General features: G+C 36.8%; 1 protein-coding gene across 1 annotated transcript; it reads left to right on the forward strand.

The window, feature by feature from the left end:
- The first annotated feature begins 9,305 nt into the window (after positions 1-9,305).
- LOC110923228 (exocyst complex component EXO70B1) lies at positions 9,306-11,540 on the forward strand. Its single transcript, XM_022167376.2, has one exon. The coding sequence runs from the start codon at positions 9,418-9,420 to the stop codon at positions 11,356-11,358; it is 1,941 nt and encodes a 646-aa protein (XP_022023068.1). The 5' UTR covers positions 9,306-9,417; the 3' UTR covers positions 11,359-11,540.
- Positions 11,541-22,410: the final 10,870 nt, after the last annotated feature.

Below are 22,410 nucleotides of genomic sequence, written 5' to 3' on the forward strand. Positions count from 1 at the left end.
TTGAAGCAGGTATAATATATAAAACAAAACAGAAGTCGAGGCATCGACAATTTTGGCTATGCTTGCATGTTATACTGATCTATGTGTTTATCTGTGATTTTGTTATCAATAATTAGGCACTAATAATTTATATTAAAACTAATTAGCAGATGGAAAACGCTAATAGTGAACCAGTTAATGAAGTAAATCAGTCTGAGCAAAATCAGGAAGATCAATATATAACTAGACAAGATATTGAACACTTTATTGCTCAAGGGATAGCCAATGCTATTCCAGAAATCGTGGCTGCTGTTCAGAAACCTGCCGAACCACAATTATTTCCTAGTAAACGTATTCCGGAAGATAACGGCAGTAACAGCATAAATGGAGGCGGCAATCATGACGATCATGATCCGCAACAGGCCCCACTCCCTAAGAGAATGAAAGCTGCAACACCTGGTTGCACTTACAAAGAATTTCTTGCCTGTAAACCCGCAGAATTTGCAGGTAATGAAGGGGCAAATGCAACACTGCGTTGGTTAGAGAAAACCGAAGCAGTAATTGCAATAAGTAAATGTGCTGAAGAAGATCAAGTGATGTATGCATCAAACTTGTTCAAAGAAGGGGCGTTAGAATGGTGGAACACGGTGCTACAAGCAAAAGGAAGAAGGGTGGCCTATGCAATGAATTGGGAAGAATTTAAGAGCCTTGTCGAAAGAAAATTCTGTCCCGAATACGAGAAGGAACAAATGGCAAATAAGTTCCTGAGTCATCGTATGTTAGGTGTAGACTGTCTAGGATATACTTCGACATTCTTCGAATATGCGAGAGTGGTACCTTCCCTGGCTTTGCCAGAACCGGTACTTATTTCCCATTATATTTGGGGATTAATTGGAGAAATCCGTAACATCGTTAAAGCTGCGAGACCACGCACGATTGATGATGCTGTGGAATTAGCTAATACCTTAACCGATGAACTAGTCCGCACCAGAGAAGAAGATCGCAAGAAGGAATTGGCTCAGAAGATTACCCAAGGATTTCGCATGGGTAATAGTAACAATAAGTTCAAAAAGAGGGGAGCAGGGCAATCCTCGTCACCTCCTTTCTGCAGAAATTGCAAAAAGAAACACTATGGACAGTGCAATATATTTTGCAACTTCTGCAAGGCGAAAGGACATCGGGAAGAAGACTGCAGAAGGAAAACAAGAATCTGTTATAACTGCAGAGAAACGGGACACTTCCAATCTGAATGTCCTAAGTTAGCTAAACCAGCAGACAGTAGAGCTAAAACGACTGAAGGAACTACTAAGAAAAATGCACGAGTATTCCAGCTGACTACTCAAGAAGCCGAACTCATTCCAGACGTGATAGCGAGTACGTTCTTAGTGCATAACGTCTATGCAAAAGTATTATTTGATTCTGGTGCAAACCAAAGTTTCATTAATACTGCATTCTGTCAAGCTCTTAACTTACCTCTAACTACCCTTAGGCAGATCTTTACTGTTGAAACGGCAAATGGAAATTCTGTCAACCTAGACAAGGTTTTGCAAGAAGTAAAGATAGAATTATTAGGTCATAAGTTTTCTGCAAACCTGTTACCTATGAATTTAGCCGTATTCGATGTGGTATTAGGAATGGATTGGTTAATAGCCAACCATGCTCGAATCCTGTGTGATAAGAATTCTGTAGAAATCCGTACCCCCACAGGAGAAGTAATTCTAATTACAGGAGATAGACCTCGAAAGCCACTGAAATTCATTTCAGTAATGAAATTGGCTAGTTATTCAAGGAAACAAGAAATGGTGTATATGATTTCTGTAATCATTAACACTAAAAGTAAGGAACTCCAGGACATCCCTATAGTTTCAGAATACCCAGATGTTTTTCCAGAAGAATTACCTGGTTTACCACCTGATAGGGAAATAGAGTTTAGAATTCATTTAATTCCAGGTACTACACCAATAGCTAAGACACCTTATCGATTAACACCTACTGAAATGCTAGAATTGAAAAAGCAATTAGATGAATTACTAAGCAAAGGATTCATACAACCTAGTTCATCCCCTTGGGGTGCACCAGTGTTGTTTGTGAAAAAGAAAGATGGATCAATGAGAATGTGTATCGATTATAGGGAATTGAATAAAGTTACAATTAAGAATCGATACCCATTACCTAGAATTGATGATCTTTTTGATCAGTTGCAAGGAGCTAGGTATTTCTCTAAGATAGATTTAAGATCTGGATATCACCAGCTGAAAGTGCAAGAAGAGGACATACCTAAAACCGCTTTCAGAACTAGGTATGGTCATTATGAGTTTACAGTCATGCCCTTTGGATTAACAAATGCTCCAGCTGCATTTATGGACATGATGAATAGAATCTGTAAACCATACTTGGATAAATTTGTAATCGTGTTCATTGACGATATACTCATTTATTCCAAAAGTCAGGAGGAACATTGTGAGCACTTGCATGCACTCTTAACATTGTTAAGAAAGGAAAAGCTTTATGCCAAATTCTCGAAGTGCGAATTCTGGCTACAAGAAGTGCAATTTTTAGGTCATATGGTGAATCACGAAGGAATTCACGTAGATCCTGCTAAAATAGAAGCAATCACGAATTGGAAAGCTCCACGAACAGCTATGGAAGTTAGAAGTTTTCTAGGATTAGCTGGATATTATAGACGATTTATTAAAGATTTCTCTAGGATAGCTGTACCTTTAACTAAGCTAACCTGTAAAGCTGTTAAGTTTGAATGGGGATCTAGACAAGAGGAAGCTTTTAGGATTCTAAAGCACAAATTGACAAATGCTCCAATTTTAGCTTTACCCGAAGGAACTGAGGATTTTGAAGTATATTGTGATGCTTCAAAATTAGGATATGGATGTGTGTTGATGCAACGCAAAAAGGTAATTGCGTATGCCTCTAGGCAATTGAAAAAGCACGAAGAAAATTACACGACTCATGACCTAGAGTTAGGAGCTATAATTTTTGCTCTTAAAATTTGGAGACATTATCTGTATGGAAGTAAGTTTACTATCTATACGGACCATAAGAGTTTAAGGTATATATTTGGGCAAAAAGAGTTAAATAAGAGGCAAAGAAGGTGGATGGAAATCCTAAGTGATTACGACTGTGATATTCAATATCACGAAGGAAAGGCGAATGTAGTCGCAGACGCCTTAAGTCGTAAGTATCATGAAAAGCAAAAGCGAGTTCGTGCTCTTAGGTTAAATCTACAATTAGATTTAATGGAACAAATAAAGGAAGTTCACGGAACGGCAATCAAGGATGATGCCGAAGGAATGAAAGGTTACCTAAAGGAATTAGAACAAGGAAAAGATGGAATTTGGAGATTCCACAAGAAACGAATTTGGGTACCTAAGCAAGGAGAATTAAGAAAAAAGATTTTAGAAGAATCTCATAAATCTAGGTATACTGTACATCCAGGAAATAATAAGATGTACCAGGATTTAAGAAATAATTTTTGGTGGATAGGAATGAAAAAGGATATAGCCGAATACGTATCTAAGTGTCTAACCTGTTCACAAGTTAAAGCCGAACATCAGAAACCTTCAGGACTACTACAACAGTTAGAAATGCCTGTATGGAAATGGGAACTCATAACAATGGATTTTGTTACTAAGTTACCCAAAACCAGAAAAGGCAATGATGCTATTTGGGTAATTGTGGATCGATTAACCAAATCAGCTCATTTTCTACCAATGAAGGAAACCTTTAGCATGGAAAGGTTAGCCAAGTTGTATGTAGATGAAGTAGTATCCTTACATGGAGTCCCACTCTCCATTGTATCGGATAGAGATAGTCGTTTTACTTCCCGTTTCTGGACAAGTTTCCAAGAAGCAATGGGAACTCGACTTAATTTGAGTACTGCATATCATCCTCAAACGGACGGACAAAGTGAAAGGACGATACAAACCCTGGAAGACATGCTCCGAGCATGTGTAACTGACTTTGGTGGTAATTGAGATAGCCATTTACCATTAATTGAATTCTCCTATAACAATAGTTATCATTCGAGCATTGAAACTGCTCCATTCGAAGCACTGTATGGACGCAAGTGCAGAACTCCCGTTTGTTGGGCAGAGATAGGAGAAAGTCAGTTATCAGGTCCAGAGATTGTGCAAGAAACTACTGACAAGATATCTCAAATGAAGGAAAGACTGAAGACTGCTAGAGATCGTCAGAAGAGCTATGCAGACAATCGCCGCAAGCCGTTAGAATTCCAAGTAGGAGACAAAGTACTTTTGAAAGTTTCTCCTTGGAAAGGAGTAGTACGATTTGGTAAGAAAGGAAAACTGAGTCCAAGATATGTTGGACCCTTCCCAGTGATCCAACGAATAGGACCAGTAGCTTATCGTTTACAACTACCAGAAGAATTAGCTGGAGTACATGATGTGTTTCATGTATCCAATCTCAAGAAATGTCTATCAAACGAATCCCTGGTAGTACCTCTTCAAGATATAGAGGTAAATGAAAAGCTGAAATTCGTAGAGAAACCTTTACAAATAGAAGATCGGAAGATTAACTTTCTCAAACACAAACGACTAGTGCTAGTAAAAGTCAAATGGGAATCCAGGAGAGGACCAGAATACACTTGGGAACTGGAATCAGAAATGAAGCGAAAGTACCCTCATCTATTTCAGTAAATCTTGAGGACGAGATTTTTCTTAAGGTGGGGAGGATGTAACAACTGCCACTAAAATCAATAGTTAGGACAATAATTAGTCAATAAGAGAACCCTAATTGAAACACCCAAGTAATTCTGCACTAGCCCTAAAATTTTCAGAACAATCAGAATCAGGATCAGGACCCCTAAAACTCGAGGGGGGTAAACCCTAGTTGATAATAATCTAAAATCAAACGTCGCTCTGTTCTAATTGGCTGAAATCTTGAGTCACCAAGGCTAGTCCCGAGCCTAGGCAGCCTATAATTAGACTGCTTAGCTTACGGACCGTAAAGGGTTAGGCTTACGGTCCGTAAGGGAGCCCCAAAACTTGCTATAAATAGCCGACATTGGCACTTACCTGTTGAAATTGAAACGACGTAAATTGTCCCTGTGTACGTCGAATTATAGCTGTAATACCACAATAAACACACACACGATCACGAGGTGCTGCCGCAATCAGGGTAATAACTCGGTCGCTATTACGATTCAACATCCGATCGATTATAACTATCCAACGATTGTCCGAGTGCTGCTCAAATTGAGCTTGTACTTTGTTATTCATTGTGATTTCAACTTGAATGTTTGAGTGCTGTTCGAATTCGGACTATGCTCTGTCATTCGTTGTGAATCCATTGAATTGTTAAGTATCGCACTTGATAATAGTTGTGAGGGTTTAATCTCGTGAATTGACGTAACTGCTGAATTAGTTACTAATCCCGTTTGTGTGTGCATTGTTATTTAAATTAGGTTAAAAGGCTAATCAGTAAAGCTTATACTCTGCTCGTAAATCTGCAATGTGAGTCATTCCTCTTTTATAAACTCTTTTCTAACAGTTTGTGAGTCAACTGTTTTACAAAACTCCAAGTTATTTTCAAAGTTATAATTACAGGGATTAAGTCTATGTAATCACCAAATTACAGCCGGTATGTGGGGTTTTGTATACATTACTTGTTTCCCGTCACACTTGGACAAACGGGTGGCCAAGGGGTGATCTGACCACAGTCACAGACACCATTGGACAAATGGGCTAGCCAATGGATGGTCGAGTGACAAATACTGTGGGTAGTTGGTTTGATATCAGAAACATTGTAATTCCCCTTAATACTGTAGATTATAACAAATGTGTCGTTTTCAGTAAACTGAATGATTCACTCAGTATTTCCCCGCTGACAAAACTTTTTTCAAACATGTTTCAGGTGATCTGGTATGAGCAAAGAAAAGTGCCGTGGAGCACTCCCAGCTTAGAAAAGTGGCTCAATGTAAATAAATAAGTGAACATGTTTTGAAAATAAAGATTTCCCTGAGAAATCACATTATTGTAAATTTCGGGAATTTATCCCTAAGTTATGAAATGGGCAGTTTAAATTATTGAAAGATCCTGTTTTAAAAAGACTTCCGCTGTCGCCTAAATTAAATACCACGGGGTTCCTGTCCCGCGGCTCCTGAAACGGGTCAAACCGGGTCGGGGGCCGTGACAGTTAGGCTCACAAACCCATTCAAACTCAATATGTAAAGTCCAGTCATTAAATGAGTTACAACATATGCTGGAGTTCGTTTAAGATCAACTCGATTCAAGGTTTTGACAAATCAATGTCGAGTGGTTCACAATTGAGTAGCACTATTGTCAAATTCATAATCTCTTCATAACGTGCACTTTTCATCTCAAATTCATCATCTCCTGTCGCTAAAGTTCATAACAATTCGTTGGTTGGCCTCTGTGCTTTTTTGGGATAATCATCAAATTAACCACATTGATCAAGATGATTAACAAAATACCTACCTATTGACATCAAATTAACCATATTGATCTAGATGATTAACAGAATACCTATTGACTTTTTAACATTGTTAATAAACTAGAGTATGTCTTGTGTAATTTGGCACATCAAATTTTAACTTGGCGCACCATATTTCAATCTGGCACAAAGATTTTAATATGGCATATCACCTTGGCGCATGAGACGAACTTGGTACAACAGATTTGGCACGAGGGGTCACTTTGACGCAACAAATTTGACACGATAAATCACCTTGGCGCAACAAATTTGGCACAACACATTAGAGTGACACATGTATACACAAACCTAGATCGACCGCCAACTTTTTACCTAAAGAACAACAAAACTACAGTCCATACACTTACGTTGTTAGAAGAAACACAATTATTATATGTGATGTCATTATTTAATCTATTACTGTATAAAATATTTTAAAATGCATATTGAAGGGTATGGTCCCAGATCCTGCGCCTACATGCGCAATCACGTACAAACAGCGCGCGCAGAAGACCATACCAGCTTAAATTCAATACAATACTTAGCCATTCTTATTCGTTCGGCGCAGGCTGTGTAAGCGCGAGCATGAGGATGCCAGCTGAGATAGTACACTCCGTACAAATGGCAGACCATGCAACCAATCAGGGCACGCCAGGCTGTGATCATGCCACCACCATGATGAGCAATCATGCAAGAAACAATTAGTACAAAAGGACAGTGATGTGTAACCAATCAGGTTGCGCCATTCACTGCTCTACAATCTCCACCCCTAGCTGATAAAAGACCCGACATCAAGGATGGCTCTCGGGTCGCGTGACTTCAATCACCATGAGCCAACATCTCGATCATCTGCATGCGCTAATCGTCGTGTCAAATGAGACAAACAAGATATTCCTTGATGGAGACGTCTAGCCTAAAGTCCATCAGCCAATGTCCCTTTTCATACTCCTCAGCTATAAATAGAGAACTTCACCTCTAGGTTTAAGTATCGTTTCTCTCACACTCTCATTATTAAGTTAATCCGGGGTGGGGGTGGGGGGTTATAAGGAGAACCCTCTACCTCTCCTCCTTGTAACAAGCTTCATGATGTGTCGTTTTGCAGGGCCAATTCTGATCAAGCAGTCAGTAGGCGAGGAAAGAAAGAAGATTGACCTTTGTGAACGAGACTAATCCCACAAGTTAAACCTTTGGGTTAACTTGATGTTTCTTCATTGGCGCCCACCGAGTTTTTTCTGATTACTTAGCATCTTCTTCTCCATTCCTTTCCCTGTTCACCGTTATGGCTGATCAGGGACCATCTTCCTCCATGAGATAGTGATGTGGAGACTACGTGGCGGCCCATCCTCATGGGGATGAGCCTCCCCATACCCACTAGTCTAACATGTCATCTTAGTTTTCCCATGAAGTTTCATAAACTTCTCTAAAAGGGCGGGTTGAAGTTCCGTAGACCGTATCCTTCCATAGCCTTTTCATAAAAAAAGTTTAATAAAAACTAAAACTAAATATGTAGATGCTTTGTTGTCAAATGTAGAACACCCCGCAACAAATCGAACGGTGTTCCAGCAAGTCCCGTTCGGGCCTGATGTGCGCAAGAGTTCCACTCCGCTACCTTAGATTCACTTTTTTTAAACGGTGAACTTCATATATAAGGTTACCACACTCTTCAAATCAGAGAGCCCGTATTGCCTCAGTTTGGCCAGACTATGTTGTCTTAACCGGGTCCACGCTGGCTTTAAAGTTTGGCTTTTTTGGGCATTCCCCTGGAAAACCATACTGTCAGCTGCCATTTAACAGTCGTTATGCCACCATAAGAGCAGAACTCTCTGGCGTAACACATGATCGGATTAAAACCCGGTTAGGCTCGGGTCTCAAACTGAAAACCTTAGATTCACTTGATAGGTAAACGTTTGATAGAAAAAAAAAATCAAAAATATGTTCATAGGTTGTTAATTAGTTGTATTCGAATAAATTAAAAAGAATAACGCAGAAAAAATAAAGAATGGGAAGGTGTGCTGGTAGGAGAGAATACGTGGGAAGCACTATTAAATAACACAATACTTTATGCTCATCCATACATTCACAAACCACCCTAATTAATTAAACCATTACCATCCATCCATCCATCCATCTTACTCTCAATACCGATATTATAACTTTTATGCTTTATTTTTGTGTGAGCTTCTTTAATTAGATAACTATATATAACGAAGTATATATGATTAAGGTCAAACTCAATAAAATGGTTGAAATATGTAAGGTTGAGAAGCAGACCATAAGAACTCAAGTGTCTTAAAATGTACAGGTAAATGCGTCCAACAAAAACATAAAAAAAACTTACTAACAAAGGCACATAAACATCAAGCACCGTTACATAAGGTAAACACATTGTGTACTAGGTTGGCTAAAGCTAAACACACTGTCAAAAAAAATCTGGCCATTTTGCCCTTAATTAAACAGAAGAAAAAGATAAAAAAGTTGGATGTTAACTGAAAAATCTGACTAAGTTTTTGCTTTTGAATGAAAATGACAATAAAATTGAAACCACATGGATCCAGATTTAAAAGATTTGAGTTTTGGACTAAAGTAACAAAAGTGACCAAATGGTCCAAACCTCGGAAACCATTTTTGGCAGTTTACTCTTTCAAATATTACAAAGTTTACAATAGGATTATCCATACAAGCACAAGAAAAAAATCATGTTAATATGTTATGTAAATAATAAATTTTATTGAAAAGAATGTAAATAATAAATAACAAACGTTAAACGGCGTTCTGTATTTCAGGGAAAAAAGAAAACAGAAAAACATAAAAAAAGGAAATAGTAAGACTAACCATCCTCCATCATTTACGCTCGTCTTCTCCACTTCCAAAATTATACGTTGTTCATCTCCTCTCCTCTTCCCCTCTCTCTTCCTCTCCCCGCCATTTTTCTTCTTATTCCCAAATCACAACCACCATTCATTCTCCATCTCAATGGAGGACACAAATCCACCACCCTCAGACACCTCCAACGATCTCAACACAAAAGTTGACGGAGAACAAACGCCCTCCGTCGTTCCACAAGACGGCACACTCCACGAGAAAAATATAGATCAATTCATTTCTCTTTTAGGTACCGATGACAAATCGGACTCATCTTCGCCACCTGAAATAGTCGAATCCGTTCAAATTTTCGTTGATCTGTTCGATGTTAAGGTCGTTGAATACGAATCCGGTTCGAAGAGATGGATCCAGCTCGACGAAAACGAATCTGCATGTTTTCTAGAGTTTGTTGATCGAAATGCGAAGCTGATAAAATCTATGTCTAGATTTCATTATGAAGAAAATTACGCTGTCGTAATCGATAGGATAAGCAGTGTTCAGGAACGTGCGTTGTGTATACTGGAGGCTGAATTTAAATCGATTCTCGACGATTACCAAACGTCATACGATCGAGATCAAGATAAAGATGAAGCAAAAAAGAAAGAGTTAAAGTCTTCCGCAAGCAATGTTCAAGAAGCGGTTGAGCCAGAATTACCGGATCAATCTGATGCTGAGCATGAGAAAGATGAATTTCTAGGTTATTCAGATGAGATGATGTTAGTTCTAAAAAAACTAGCTAATGGATTGATAACAGGAGGTCATGTAACAGAATGTAGTGAATTGTATTTCTTCGTTAGAAGAAACGCAACAGAACAGAATTTGAAGAATTTTCGGTTTGAGAAGTTTTCGATCGATGAAGCGCAGAAGATGCAGTGGGAGCCGATAGAGAAAGAGGTTTCGTCGTGGATGAAGATGTTCAAATACTTTTGCTCCTCGCTTTTACCTAGCGAGCGAAGGCTCGCGGAAGCTGTGTTTTCTGGCCACATGGCGATGTCGGATAACTTATTCGGAAATCTAACTCAAATTGTTCTCTCTTACTTTCTCAGTTTTGCAGAGGCAGTTATGATGACGAAACGATCCGCTGAGAAACTGTTTAAGTTTCTAGACGTTTATGAAGCTGTTAGAGATAACGTTCCGCTTGTGGAGCAGTTACTTTCGGACGAATGGCTGCCACAACTCAAATCCGCAACGTCGTTGATATGCACAATGCTTGGGGAGTCTATTTACAACATTTTTATTGAACTTGAACTCTCGGTTAAATCTGATGTGGCGAAAACACCGGTTCCAGGAGGAGCGGTGCATCCGTTAACTCGTTACACTATGAATTATCTAAAATACGCGTGCGAGTACAGCGACACGTTGGAGCAAGTGTTTAAAGAGCATAAACGGATAGACCGAGTTGAATCAGTCACTGATTTACAAAGTTCACAAGAGCACCAACCACAGAACCACCAAGGCGGGAATGGATCGCCTTTCCAATCCCAGATCGCAAAGATCATGGATCTGTTAGATGCAAACCTGGAAGCAAAATCAAAGTTGTATAAAGATCCATCATTGAGCTTGATTTTCATGATGAATAATGGGCGATACATTTTGCAGAAAACAAAGGGGACAGGAGAAATGAGAACCTTGATGGGCGATCCATGGGTCAGGAAACGGTCCTCGGATCTAAGGAACTACCACACGAATTACAAGCGAGAGACGTGGACGAAGTTGTTGCAGTGTTTGAGTCATGAAGGGTTGAGTGTGAATGGGAAAGTGATGAAGCCGGTGTTGAAAGAGAGGTTCAAGAGCTTTAATTCAATGTTTGATGAGATTCACAAATCACAAACCACTTGGGTGGTGAGTGATGAGCAGCTTCAGTCGGAATTGAGGGTGTCGATATCAGCGATAGTTATACCGGCGTATAGGTCGTTTATGGGGAGGTTCAGTCAGGTGTTTACTCCAGGGAGGCAAACGGAAAAGTATATTAAGTATCAACCAGAAGATATAGAGAATTGTATTGAGGAGCTGTTTGATGGGAATGCAGCTCAGCTAAGCAAGAAAAGATAATTAATGATGAATCAAGATTCAAGAAACATGTAAAGAGTTAAGGATCAAAGTAATGTCCGAGAGTTAAGATTACCTTGTTATCATGGGACCAAACAAACGTATGCAGTTGCATGCATTTGAGTTATGTGGTTCTTTTTTTGTGCAATCATCTACTTACTTTATAATGAATATCTCTCTCTATATCTCTTATCTTTTTATGAATCCATAGTTATGTGTGTAGTGGTTTTGCGCCCATGGTCACATCGACCATAGGGGGTGCCAAACACCGCTCTGCTGGGGCGGGCGCTGACCCCCTACTCATGCTCTTAGATTAATTTTATTAGTGATAGTAAATGACACGAACACATCCATGGATGCCACTCCACCTAAAATTCCAATGACATAACCAAACACGGGATAACGAAAGGGAGAGATGGTGAAGCAAAATGTTAAGAATATCAACTATATTATGTAGTTTTGAACTTTTGATGATTGGTTTTCTTATGAAATTATTGGAACAACTTATGATGATTAGTTTACTTGTGTAACATATTGTATAAGAGAGGTGTATGTTTTCAAGATCAACTTAGAAATGAAGAAATCAAATTCACATTTCACAAACCCTTTTTCCTAGCTTAGATTCTTCCAAGTTAGTGTATATTATCTTCCTTAATTTACTTTTGTTAGCAAACAACTTATGTAACGAACTTTGCACACAAGTCATGCTCGGGCCAACTATATTATATAATTGCAAACAACTTTTATATAACGATATATTCTGTGACAAAAGAAAAAGATGTATGAGCATTCACTCTTTTATGAGGGTGACTTTAAATGATGGATTTGAAATACAACTTGTTGCATCTTATAACCACTAAATTTAAACTTGTAGCATGTTTATTGATGTAGGGTGGAGATGTGTCTTATTAGTGGAAAGACGTTTTAGTTCGATTGATTATGTTGTTAGAGTTATCGATGATGTTTGTATCATTTTACACATAAGGACTTATGTTAAGCTTTAAAACGAGTTGTAAGAAATTTGAAGTGCAAAACTGTATAAGCTAATCTAAGCCTTAGATCCAAGGAATGTTATGGCTTAAAGGGATAAAGAGAGTTTTAATTTATACTTTTAAAATATGTTAGCGTTTGTAAAAGTTAGACAATATATATAGATATATCATATATATTGTTGGTCTCATTATACTTATTTTAACATGTCATCTTTTAAAAAAGTTGAGTATGTATGGGTCAACTTGGGCCTTTCCACTAAATGTTTTACCAAGTGTAGACACTCAAATTGGTGAAAGTAGATATACTAAAGTGTCATGAACACAATCCAATTATTATTATTTTTTTTATCATTCTGATCCAACAAATAAGGTAGTGTTTCGATGATCATAGTTGTTAAATTTCGTCGTGACATAACTTCAATGTTTGGAAAATTGGATAAGTTTGAGGGAAGTGGCTTCAATGTTTGTTAAATCTCACCACGGAGGCTGAGTGCTGATAGTGGCAGCAACGGTGGAGTGTTAGTGGTTGTGTGGAACTGAAACCATTGTATGGTATGACACTTATGTCGCAGCGTTTGTATGTGCAACAAATATCGGGTTTATAGATCAAACAAGTCCCGTCACCCACTAGACTAGTTCTCATGTTAGGGTAGTTAGCCATCACGATGCCTCCTCCTTTATCATTATTCCAACCTAAACTAACAAAACAATGGTACAATGACTAGGTAAGGGATGGCGATGGGTCGGGTATGGTTAAACTCATACTCATACCCGGTTGTAAAATCATGTCTCATACCTGGCTCATTACCCGTCAGGTATCGGGCATACTCACGAATATCGGGTATAACCACGAGGATTTTTATGTACGTATATTTTTACTTTCCTTTATAATATTATGTTTTAAAAATCTATATAATATAGTAAATTATGATAAATAATATACATATCATCATCACCATAATAATATTTGATATATTTAAAAATCTTTATATATTATAATATTAATTTCAAAAAATAATTTTATATTTCATAGCATAACTAATGTCATCAAAATATATATTTTAAATGAAAATATTATTATTTAAATAATAAAGCTACAAAAATGAAATACTACTAACAATGATAAATACTTAAAAGTTTTTGAATATATATTTCGGGTAAACAAGTATATAGTTTTGGTTAATTGGATCAGATATCATAATCTCATACCCATAAAATATTTTTATTTCATATCCAGGGAAAAGATCAAATAGGAAGTTTATTTTGGCTAGAAGTGTAGAAAGCAATAGGATTAGGACATGTGGCAACATTTAAAATAAAGAAAAAGGGTACTTTAGTCAATCCAACCCTTTCTTCTTCCTTTTCAAAACCCAGTAACTTCAAAACCCACCATCTTCAACCATTTCTTCATTTTCTATCTCAATAATCACTACATTATAGTGCGGTTTTCATCACAAATCAATGATTCAAACACCCGATCAACGTGTTCTTCAGCTTTTTTGAAGAAAACCCAGTTTAATTTCATAAAAAATCTCGTTTTTTCCGGTGATTTTGAAGATAATCACTCGATTCGTTCGATTCGAGCGCTAATAAGTGTTTCTATCATTCAAACTTCGTCAATTGTTGAAGAAATCACTTCGATCCATGTAAGAAAATCTTTAATTTCATTTTTACGATCTGGGTTTTTGATTTAGTCATTGCGTTTTACGATCTTGGCGGGGTCCGGGGGCAGCGCCCCTGGTAGCGGGGTCCCAGGGGCGTCAGCCCCTGGCGGGGTCCAAGGGACGAGTTTAATCAGATGTTATAATTTTCTGTAAACTGCCTTTGGAAACTGCATTGGTTCAGACAGTTCACAGCACAGAAAATTCACAGAACAGTTCTGCATTGGCCATTGCGTTTTAGAAAAACACATTCTTGAAGTGTTTTTGGTGCATTGTGTTTTAGGTAAAACACTTTTTTAGGTGTTTTCAGTCCATTGCATTTTACATAAAACACTTTTCTTTTGTTTTTTAGGCAATTGCGTTTTAGAATGAGTCATTTTTAAGTGTTTTCTAGCCATTGCGTTTTACAAATAAGACATTTTTTTGTGTTTTTTGTGCATTGTGTTTTAAGTAAAACACTTTTTTATGTGTTTTCAGTCCATTGCGTTTTAGAAAACAGACATTTTAAGTGTTTTCTGGCCATTGCATTTTAGAAATAAGACATTTATATGTGTTTTTGATGCATTGCGTTTTAGGTAAAACATATTTTTATGTGTTTTTAGTCCATTGCGTTTTAGAAAGTACATTTTCTTTTGAGTTTTTAGGCTATTGCGTTTTAGAAATAAGACATTTCTTTGTGTTTTCTAGCCATTGCGTTTTACAAATAAGTCATTTTTTTGTGTTTTTTGTGCATTGCGTTTTAGAAAAATGTCATTTTTAGGTTTTTTTTTCATTGCGTTTTACGTAACTGGGGGTTTTTCTATTGCGTTTTACGCAACTGGGTTTAAAATTTTTTTTTTTGCAATAGTATACTCGTTTTAAAGAGAAAAAAACGCTCGTTTTTTTGGTGCAATTTTTATAAAAAATAATGTCGTATGAAAGAGTTATTAACGTTTAAAAATGGGGGGGGGGAGGAAATTGGAGGAGAGAGAAACTATTGGCTTGGATTGACTAGAATGCCCCTAAACAAACTCACACGCCTCTTTTCTTTCCTTCAATTTCCCTGATTTAATCTTAGCCCTTGATTAACTAAATGGACGGTCAAGTTCACTTCCTAGCCTTCCTAGCCAAATAAACTGTATCTCCACCCATACCCGACCCGATAGTTGTCGAGTATCAGGTATACATGTCCCACCCAATGCTTGAAGTTTCAACTCCTTTGCAATTTATTTTTACCTCAAAAACGGTTAAGCTTTCTGGCACGGTTTTTGGTCATTCCCTTCGGCGATCCTTCACGGCTTCACTAATACAGTTGCATTCCCTGCTGTCAATCTTCGGTTAGGACATTACCATGATCTACTTGACAATTGAAGCAAAGAATTTCACAATTCGTCTCGGTATCTTTATATTTTGATAGTTTTGACGAGATAGGTTAGTGCGTTCGTTGTACCGTTCGGTATTTGCTTATGTTTAATAGCTTTATCTATCCAATTTCTGTGATTATCTATTGAATTTGTAGTGTTGGACTTTATTGCTGTTAGAAACAATGAGCGTACTTACATGTATTACTGCAATTATATTTGTTTTAATTGTCTTAGTTTTTTAGCAACTGAGGTAGATGTTGATTAATTGTGTGGAACTAATCAAGACCTAAAAGAAAGATAAATTGTATGTTATCTTGTATTCTTTTAACAGTGAATGATGCTAGTGGCTACTTACTTATATTCCACAAAGCTCCTTTAGCTAAATTCTTTGTTTTTATTGGACATTCCTGAAGGAATCAAATTATGCTGCTGTCCTTAATAAGGTATAGCTATGTCACACTGGTGTTTTGTTTTCATATGAACAAGTTGTTGAAACATCGGCTAGGCAATTTCATAAGCCACGTGATCAACGGCTAGCTTTTGTTTATCTTGCAAATGATATACTGCTGAATAATAGGCGAAATGGTGAGTTCTGGAAAGTTCTTCCAGATGCACCACATGATGTAATCGACAACAATACACATGAATCTGGAAGAAATGCTGAGGCTGGTATGTCGCTATGTATGTTGGTTCAACTTCATAGTCATGTCTAATAAACTGTATTATTGAGATACCCTTATATTTGTATTTATGATAATACCATCAACGTTTTCTGGTTTTGGAACGACAGTTTTCTATCTTATAACCTTGCATTAGGAGAGTGAACCCAAATCGTTAGATTCGCCATTCTGTCATATGATTGTCTATCATTGATTTTTTTCACGCCATGAACTGCATTAGGAGAGTGAACCCAAATCCTGATGAAAAGATGCACACAATCAGGGCCAGCCCGGAGGGAGGGTGGGGTGGACGACCGCTCAGGACCCAATCTCTAAGAGGGGGGGGGGGGGGCAAATCTTTTTAGAAAACTATATATATTAAATTAAGTGTGTGTGTGTGTATATATATATTTGTTTAAAATATATTAAACCTATAGTCCTATACCGACGACAATGGGATACGAAACTGACTCTTTCTTTACTTAATAATTATTCTTATGCATACATGTGTGTATTATATAACTTAGCATAGCCAAATTTATGTATGTGCTGTGTTGTAGAGTTGGCAAAATGGGTGGGTCGGGAGGTCAGAACTGATGATGTATAACTGGTTAAAATGTTTGGGGTTGTGTTGTATAAAACACTTTAAGAGGTTGCAAGCATTTAAATACACTTTTGACGCGTTCTAACTTTTACTCATTGACCTTTAGATGTGAAATATAACCCGAAGCAACCCATTTATAGGAAAATAAGTTAACATTTGCCACTTCTAGTTGATTTTTTTATATCTTTTGGTAACTGCCCTAAAAGTTGATGTGTCTGTTCATGAATAATCTGAAATATTAGGAATTCAACTAGCTTAAAGCCTTAAGCCCTTAGGTTACATTGGGTGTAAAAACGTCAAAATGTTGTCATATGAATACTACTGTCGAATATAAAGTTAATCAGCGATTCTGTTGCTTTATTAATCATGTTATAAATACAACCTGCATAATGAACACTAAGAGGGATTATCAGTTTTTTTGACAACATAGAGTAACCGTCTTAACAGAAATGGGAAGCATTCAGGGGTAAAATTGGTTTTGCTTGTTTATCTCATCCGCTGTATTTTTGAGTTTATGTTGTGATTTTTATGTTTTGAGGTTAAATTTTCTTCTAATTATATATGGTCAGCAACAGTCTGCTGGAAATTCGTTGGATAAAATAGTTTCAGGATATCAAATTATTTACGGGGTCAACTTGATGAATACGCTATAATCAGCAAATGCAAAAACACTATTAGTTGTGTTAAATAAGTATAGAAAGAAATTGGTGGTATTTAAGATCTGGTATTTGGTCATATGTGATTATCATTTTTCTATGATTTTATATATTATCATCAGCATTTGATCCTAACCACTCGGACTTTTTAATATGTGGAGGTTTAATATCATCATCATCATCATACTCAGTAAATCCCACCAATAGCAAAGCAAAGGTAGGGTATGAGGAGGGTAAGATGTAGACAGCCTTACCTCTACCCCGTAGGAATAGAGAGGCTGCTTCCAGTGAGACCCCCGGCTCGATAGTAGTTTGAGATTGCTTATTAAAACTGCTTATCTGACCATTTCGTTTTATCACAACAGATATTCAGTGTTGAGTGTTTGGATAAATGAGGGGTAAATATATGTTTCAAACGTGTTTACTCTAAATGATTAGATAACTGTTTCAAACTTGTTTACTCAAAATCATTTGTTGTTTTACCTCTAAAGTCCTTAAATGATAAACATCCCCAAGCATTCGTGCAACTGATTATTGATTTTTGATGCAGTCGAAGCAATCCAAACACTATAACCTGCATCACATTGCATTTTGTTACATATGATGATTATCAAATTCCAATTATTTCAAAATAACCCATAATACCATCTGATTAATAAAATAATAATAGTTTTAGTTGGGCACACAATTAATGTTAGGAAAAGTCCTAAATAAGGTTGGGATTATGGTTCATTGTCGTGTTCATGTTACAAACTAGTTTGTTTCATTTGACACGATTACTTCCTTAATTTACTATGAGTGTAATTTAGTTTTTATTTATTTGACATAAATATTTTTTTAATAAGAATGGTTAGTGAAACCACAACGTGATAGTTAAAGCACATTGCCTACATGGCAGTGACGTGGTAGGGCGTTATGCACTTTTAGTTAAACCACAATGGGTGGCCTTATTACGATGGTATGCCATCAGCTCAAATTTTAGCATTATCACCCACATACCCAATCGTAAAGGCAGATAATACCGGCAAGCAATTGCTAAATCCAGGTTGCACGGTAAACAATACATTACAGTAACCAACCGCCGTTGTTGGCCATGCCGCCAAATGGCTACACTATCCAACCACCGCCTTTGCGGTGGTCATACATACCAGCACGACTGCCAACCGGTTATCAGAGTTATCAAACGGATGGCGGGTTATCAACGGCACCTATGTTTAGACAATAAAAAGACTAAAATGCGCATGTAGATATGGAAAATTGTTTTGAGTAGAAGCTGCACAAAATGTTGTATACATGAAACAGGTAGATGGGATTTGTTATCATGTAAGTAAATAGTATTTAACTTCAGATTTTGATGTGAAATAAAAAATAATGACTATGGGCTGTGAGCATTTACCATAGTTTTACGTTCAGATAATTTCTTAGACTACAGGGTATGGTATAAAGCCCCTAGGGGCTTTGTCACGCCACCTCGGCGTCATGTCAACGTCACGTCACATAGAGGGCTTTAAAGCCACTTCCTTTAACTTGCATGCAATAGTTTAAAGCCTCTTTAAAGCCTCAATTAAACAATATACAAAAAAATAATAATAATAATAATAAAGAGGAGATTTTATTGGTTGAAAATAATGAGTCCCACCTTCTTTTCCCTTTAAAAGGCTTTAGCATGCTGGTGGACATGGGGTAGCGCCCCCTTGTTAACAAGAAGGGGGTGAGGGTGGGGGGGGGGTTATAAGGCGCCAAAAATGGTGATGTGACGGGGTGGCGTTAGGCTACACCTCCGGGCCCTGGTCTTATCATTTTATATATGTTTTAAAAGCAGTTATTCGTAGTTAAAATTTAAAAATATAGTAAAAAAATAATAATGAACAATGATAATAAATAATAGTAAAGGTAATTAAAAGGTGTGGTGAGAAGAGAGCATGGTGTGTTTAACTTTTAACCCGTGACAAGAGCAGCCAAATACACAAGTTTAAACTAAAAGATAAAAGAAGAAAACTTTTGACCACCGCCGGCCAAAGAATTGTGCCTAACAAAAAAACAAAAATAAAAACAAGAAGACAGTTTGACTACTACTACAAACTTACTTTTATATTTTTATTTATGAAACAAAACACACCACAACACACCATCAACTAAACACTAAGGCTGAAACCGAATCAAGTCCCATGCTGATGATTTGTTTGAAAAAAAGAATGAATAAAAAAATAAAATAAATGTTAATTAAGGAAAGGGCAGTCAACGGGGAACAAAACGTCATGGAGGCAGGCAGGAAACAAAAGCTGAGAAAAGGGTGGGGTGTGGTGATGTCTGCCCCGTTTGTACATAATACTAGATACACGTACTACCCGACTGACTTCCCCATTGCATTCTCTTTTTCAAAAGCTGCCCCATGTCCCCCTCCCCACCCCCCATCGGCCCATCTTCACACGGACCTCACCACATATACATATACATACATATGGAGGATATACATATACATATACTACTACTAATGCTATGTGTAATTGTGTAATGGAGGGTATACATATACTATACTACTACTAATGCTATGTGTAAATTATGATGGGAGATGACTAATTGACTTGTTTAAGTCATTTGACAACCTAATAAGTTTTAACCCCATCCAAAGTAGTACAACTTTGGAAGTATACGTTGTAGGTTGAGAGTCCATGGGCTCAAAAGGTACATATACATACACATACCACATATATTCATATAACTTCATGTAGGAGGGCTTGGTATTACTAGATACTAATGTCAAAATTGTCCTATAGAGCAAAATTGTCAAAATTCATATAACCACATATTCATATAACTTCATGTGGTAAGGTTGTGTGATGTTACTTCTTTTATTTTTATCTGTAGAGCAAAATGTCAATTGTACATTTGTACCGTAGGTTTGGACACTTTTGTTTGTTACATTCAAGATAAGAAGTTTTTTTAGGTTTGGACATTTTTGTTTGTTACATTCAAAATAAGAAGTTTTTTTTTTTCAACTGGGTCTCTTAGGTCTAAACTTTATTGTCGTTTTCATTCAGATGACTAACTCGGTTAAAATGTATCATTAACTTAGGGACGATTTTGGCAATTTACTCACTTATTCTTTTGTTTTTAATTTTTTATATTTTATTTTTTATCTTTAAATAAAATAATAATAAATATAATACACACACACACACACACATATATATATATATACATGGAGAAAGTGTAGAATACAATGGTACCTTATTGTGTGAAGATACGTGAGCAGCAGATTAAGACGCGTGTCATTCCTTATTTTTTATAACGCGCGTGATTATGTATAAAACATGCGTAATTAGTGTTTTGAAACAACTCATGCGTAATATTGAGTATAACATGCGTAATTTTCATGTTTGGTGGCATGCGGGTTTAAAACATGCGTAATTAGTGTTTTGAAACAACTCATGCGTAATATTGAGTATAACATGCGTAATTTTCATGTTTGGTGGCATGCGGGTTTTGATTTTTTTATAACGTGCATAATTATGCATTATAACATGCGTAATCATGCAAATAATATGCGTAATTAGGGTTTAACATGCGTAATTATGCAATAATGTGTGTAATTATGTCAAGTTAATTACTATTGTGCCACTGTGTTCAATTGAAGGCCTATGGTAGGTCAGATGTGCGGTTGAGATGCTCATGTACGCTTCGCACGACAAGGTGGTCTTGTACGTTAACTGGCCTCTATATATATAAACGTATATACACACACATTTATATATTAATACTTATTTTTTTATTCCTTTTATACCTTTAAATAAAAAATAATAAATTATTTATAATATATATATATACACACACATTCGTAATTTTTTATATATACACATACCATACACACTTTATCATATAAATGGGGTCAGAGCACAATTCGCATGTACCCGAAATTCAATCAACCATGCATTGACAACTCACTTTTATCCAAAACTACCCCAAAACGCATTAATAGGTGGGCATCGCTAGCTTAAATCATGGAACCCGCCCTTTTACACTACCTCTCTATCTCTCTTCTACCCACACAAACCTTTTTCAATCGGTAACTACAACTCCAATCCACTACCTGATTTGGGGTACCCGAGGGATCGACGACAGTGTTCTCGATCGGGTACCCTACCCGATTCCCAAAATCGGTTTGTGCTCTGACCCCCTTAAGCTATGTATAAATTATGGTGGGAGATTAGTGATTGACTTGTATAAATGATGAGAGGACCTAAAAACCCAATTCACAATTTTGGAGTTCAACCAAAGTAGAACTTTTAAAGTATAAGTATACGTCGTAGGTTGAATATCATTAGGCTCGAATAGTACACATCATATGCTTATTCCCGAGTTTTTTCCCTCTCTTATGAATGATAGCCACACTTCATATTCCCATTCATCTATGATTCAAGGTATCATCACAAAAATAGATGGTTGAGAATATATATCTTTAAAAGCAAATATACTATTCCTATTGATAAGATGAATAATGTTGGATGCAATCTTATTCCTAAGATACTTGGTATATATATGGTGATGAGATATTGAGATGTGACGGTTCATATATATTCGTACAAGTCAATCTCATTCCATTAATTAAAAGTCAAAACCATACACCATTGAAAAATATGTGTAAATGTATAAGAATTTTCCACCACACGTGTAACTAGTTATCATTTGAGCGAAGTAATTATATAAAAGAAAATTGTATCCTAAATGTTTATTTGTACAATGCGTTTTATTTTACCGCATAGCTAAGGCTGAATATGTTTATAAAAACACATGTTAACATATCCACAAGCATACTTTTAAGGTATATGACATAACACTAGTGTTACAAACCAGAGGTGTCGATCATATTAGATTGACTGGTTGAATGATTCACCTGGAACACGACCAAATATTTATTTATAAAGTGTTGTGTTGGAACCACTAAATATTGTGTCGTGTTCACGTAGTATTTTGGTTATGATGAAACACAAGTTAACACCGAGGTTAAACTATGGGATTATCTCTTACGTAGGTTCAATCTCCTTCTCTGCTCACAAAATGACTAAGATCCTGCAAAACAGCAACACCGTTAGTCTCGTTAAGAGGGGAATATGGGGGTTTCCCTCTTAACCAGGCTCCG

Source organism: Helianthus annuus, chromosome 17, assembly GCF_002127325.2.
Source record: "Helianthus annuus cultivar XRQ/B chromosome 17, HanXRQr2.0-SUNRISE, whole genome shotgun sequence".
Lineage (NCBI taxonomy): Eukaryota > Viridiplantae > Streptophyta > Magnoliopsida > Asterales > Asteraceae > Helianthus > Helianthus annuus.